The following is a 3,697-nucleotide window of genomic DNA, read 5'->3' as shown; positions in this document are numbered from 1 at the left end:
ATACTTTTTCAGGATGGCCAGAAGCTTTTCCTACTAGGACCGCTAAGGCTCGAGAAGTAACAAAGGTGTTACTACAAGAAATAATACCGCGCTTCGGAGTTCCAGCCACAATGTCATCAGATAGGGGACCACATTTTATTTCAAGGGTGGTACAACAAACTAGCCGACATTTAGGCATAGACTGGGAACTCCACACTCCATATCATCCCCAGTCGAGTGGCCAAGTAGAGAAAATGAACCATATGATTAAGCAGCAAATTGTGAGATTAGGGCAAGAAGCTAACCTACCCTGGCCCCAATCTCTCCCACTTGCATTGTTACGAATTCGGACCAAGCCCAGGATTAAGGAGAAGCTAAGTCCCTTTGAAATACTTTATGGGAGACCATATGGGGTACAGAAAGGAATATCTACCCAAACAGGGGAAGAAACGCTAACCACCTACATGATTGCTTTAGATAAACAGCTTAGAGAAATTGGAAAACATGTGGCTGGAACTCGAAGTCGAGGCCTAGACGGTCCTGTACATGGCATTCAGCCTGGAGATTATGTATATGTTAAGTCTCTTACAGAAAAGACTCTGGAACCACAGTGGGAAGGACCATTCCAGGTGCTCCTCACCACTTACACCGCGATTAAGATCAGAGAACAGAGTGCCTGGATTCACCATACCCGAGTAAAGAAGGCTCCAGAGACCCCTTGGAAAGTGACCCCTGGGGATGAATTGAAATTGAAGTTTACTCGAACAAAATGAAAATGTTAGGGTGGCACGCAAGTATAACCCGGAAAATTGTTTTTCTCACAGTTATAATTGTAACCATCAGCCAGGAAATTATTCCTAGGGGAGAAGACATATGGTCTCAAGCCTTTATGCGGGTTACTGGACTCATGGGGAAATATTCTGATTTAAAAAATTTAAACCTGTTGACTGTAGTCATACACGGAAACCAAGTGTATACAAAGCAAGAGTGGGAAAAACAAAGAACTTGGCAGCTCCAGGGGACTGTAGGAGAAAAAATCAAGATTGGATGCCGAATGATTAACGGGACTACTCACAAAAAAGCAACCCAAATCAGTGTCTCAACTACTTCTACAGACAAACACCGTGAAATCTGTAGTTACGCAAGTGAAGCAGACTGTTGGTATAATTTTACATTAGTACAGACTGTGGAAGTGGTTTGTCTTTGGGGCCAAGGCAGTAATGGACTCTCATTCAAATTCCAGATAAATGCCATGGCTAGGCCCACTATGACCTACTCTGGCAATCAGATCCGAACCCAGGTCACACCACTTAAATCTGAGCCAAAGGTTTATGAGATTGGCCCTTATGTAGTGAGGAACACAGGCCAACAATTACTGCTGTTTAACCCAGAATGGTCTCTTAAGCGTGTAGAACTACTAATGCAAATTAACATTTCTGAAATCCAACCAGCCTGCTCCCCTTTAATTCAAACATCCCTTGAAGGGTGGACAGCCTGGCTGCAGAAGCAAACCCCCCTCAAGGGCAGAATGCGGAGAGGCCTGAGTGGCATGCTAGGAACAGGGCTGGGAGTTATAAATGGAATTGATTCAGAGATACTGATGAATAAACTGGCCACGGCAACCAGTGACCTGACCAAATTAAAACAGCCCCTACAATCTTCCCTATTAGCATTAGGAAACAGCCAGTGGCAAGTCTCAAAAATACTCCCAGACCTTGCAAAAATCAGCAACCTGGATCACGAACTGATATTAAACACACTTGGCACAGCTCAGGACAATGTCTCATTAGCCTTTAGCTGCATACAAGCTCAATTATGGATGCAGTCCACAGCTTCCTTAATCATAAGAGAGGGTAATGAAGGTGTATTTCCTATTGAGATCCGAGAGGCTGTTTGGAACAATGCTACTAAATTAGAAAGAAAGCTCCAATCCTGGTGGACCTTGGTAAATTTCACCTATGACCCAATGACTAACATAGCTACTGCCTTTGTGCTTACGATACGGAATGCCACAGTTTATGTAATTCATCCTATTGTCGCATTGGGATTAAACCATAAAGGGACAGTTTTCTACCCCTCTGAACATAGAGTATGGGCTCGGATGGTAAGAGAAAAATGGCAAACAGTGAATTTAGAATCTTGTATTACACGGGAACAACAAGGATTTATCTGTGAAAGTAATACACTTGATGCCAGAGACATATGTCTTGATACAGAACAAGGCATATGTCACTTTGAGATCCACCCAGACACTTCACCGAAAACTGTACTCGTATATGTTGGGCAAGGCTGTGTGTGCTTAAGAACTACCTGCACTTCAATGATGATAGATGACAATGTTATAAATGTAACTGCCAGGAATCACTCTAATTTTTGTATTTGTAATTTTGCCAAGATTGTTGGGTGTGACTTTTCGTATTTAGCACCAGTCGTATCTCATCAATTAATAAGGTCTAACTATACCGTTTACCATAAATTGCTACCCACACCTATTGGGATGAACCTAACATTAGTAAAGCAATTAGTAAAGCATCAAGACCTCATGGAAATTTTGAAAGAAATCCAAAGAAACGGGGAAAAGACCTTAGTCACTGTCCATTATGACACACAAGAAATCAGCAGAATTTTGCAAAGAGTGAGACAAGACGCAAGTCATAACTGGTGGGACTCACTTTTCGGGTGGTCACCTACCGCAACTGGTATCCTAAATACGTTATGTCACCCCATAATTGTCTTATTAACCTTGGTTAGCACCTGTCTTGCGTTGTCTATCGCGTTACTTATTTGGAACTATAGAGTACTAAAAAGACTATCAGTCCTAACTACTTTGTCAAACGCACACGGGAAAACATTAAGAGATGCCTACCAAAAAATTCATTAGGAGAAGAATTTAAGTATTAGTAAAAGAATTTACTAACTCTTTAGAAAAGGGGGGACTGAATCAGGGGGATGGGGAGCAAAAGAATTCGTTTGTTAGGAACAATGCATCTAGCTTGGTCAGCATACCAGAGCAGGAAGAAGAAGATAAGAGACTGCTGATAAAACCAGGGGGAGTCTCAGACAGGCATCCTGCTTCATCCCAAAACTAGCTCAAACCAGTCCCAAAGCTTAAACCCAGGCCAAAGGTATAAAAGAGCATGCGCAGGAGAGAAAGGTGAAAAGTTCAGACGAGGAAGACTCTCCCTGACTTCGTCACAAGACCCCCGAGAGACCCCTACCACAACCACCAGACAACACTGCGCAAGCGCAATGCGGATGTAAATGACTTTTGAGTTCATTATAATACGAAGCGAGGCTGGGCGGGGCTAGGTGATGAATATGTATGAGTTTGTTAGGAAACTTAATGAATATGGAACTTGTAACCCGATAAATACCGAGCTGAAAACAGCTGTAGGCACGCATGATTTTGGAGGAGCTATCCCCCATGCGTCCCAGCGCTGGAATAAAACATACCTACTTTACTACTTTTCTAGTAGTGGAGTCCTTTCCTGCCTTTCAGTGCCAGGCGGGATTTGGTGTCACCCAGGTGCCTCAGCCCCAGGGCTGGCAGGGTTCCAGGCACAGGGCAGCTGCCCCCGTCCCGTTTCCCGGCAGCCCTCCCGGCTCCACGGGGGCCACAGGCCTTGCCCACAGCCGGACGCCGCTGGCAGCTTTCCCCTTCGGCCACGCACAATTCCCTCTCCCTCCGTGGCACCAGCGGCCCCCGGGCTGCCTGCCT

General features: G+C 44.5%; 1 protein-coding gene across 1 annotated transcript; it reads left to right on the top strand.

Annotated features, from left to right (window-relative positions):
- The first annotated feature begins 749 nt into the window (after positions 1 to 749).
- Positions 750 to 3,443, top strand: LOC138100629 (uncharacterized). Its single transcript, XM_068998504.1, has one exon. It carries the CDS (start codon positions 755 to 757, stop codon positions 2,858 to 2,860), a length of 2,106 nt encoding a protein of 701 aa, XP_068854605.1. The 5' UTR covers positions 750 to 754; the 3' UTR covers positions 2,861 to 3,443.
- Positions 3,444 to 3,697: the final 254 nt, after the last annotated feature.

Source organism: Aphelocoma coerulescens, unplaced genomic scaffold, assembly GCF_041296385.1.
Source record: "Aphelocoma coerulescens isolate FSJ_1873_10779 unplaced genomic scaffold, UR_Acoe_1.0 HiC_scaffold_121, whole genome shotgun sequence".
Taxonomy (NCBI): Eukaryota; Metazoa; Chordata; class Aves; order Passeriformes; family Corvidae; genus Aphelocoma; species Aphelocoma coerulescens.
The sequence above is the reverse complement of the archived record's forward strand: the minus strand, read 5'-3'. Positions and strand labels throughout refer to the sequence as shown.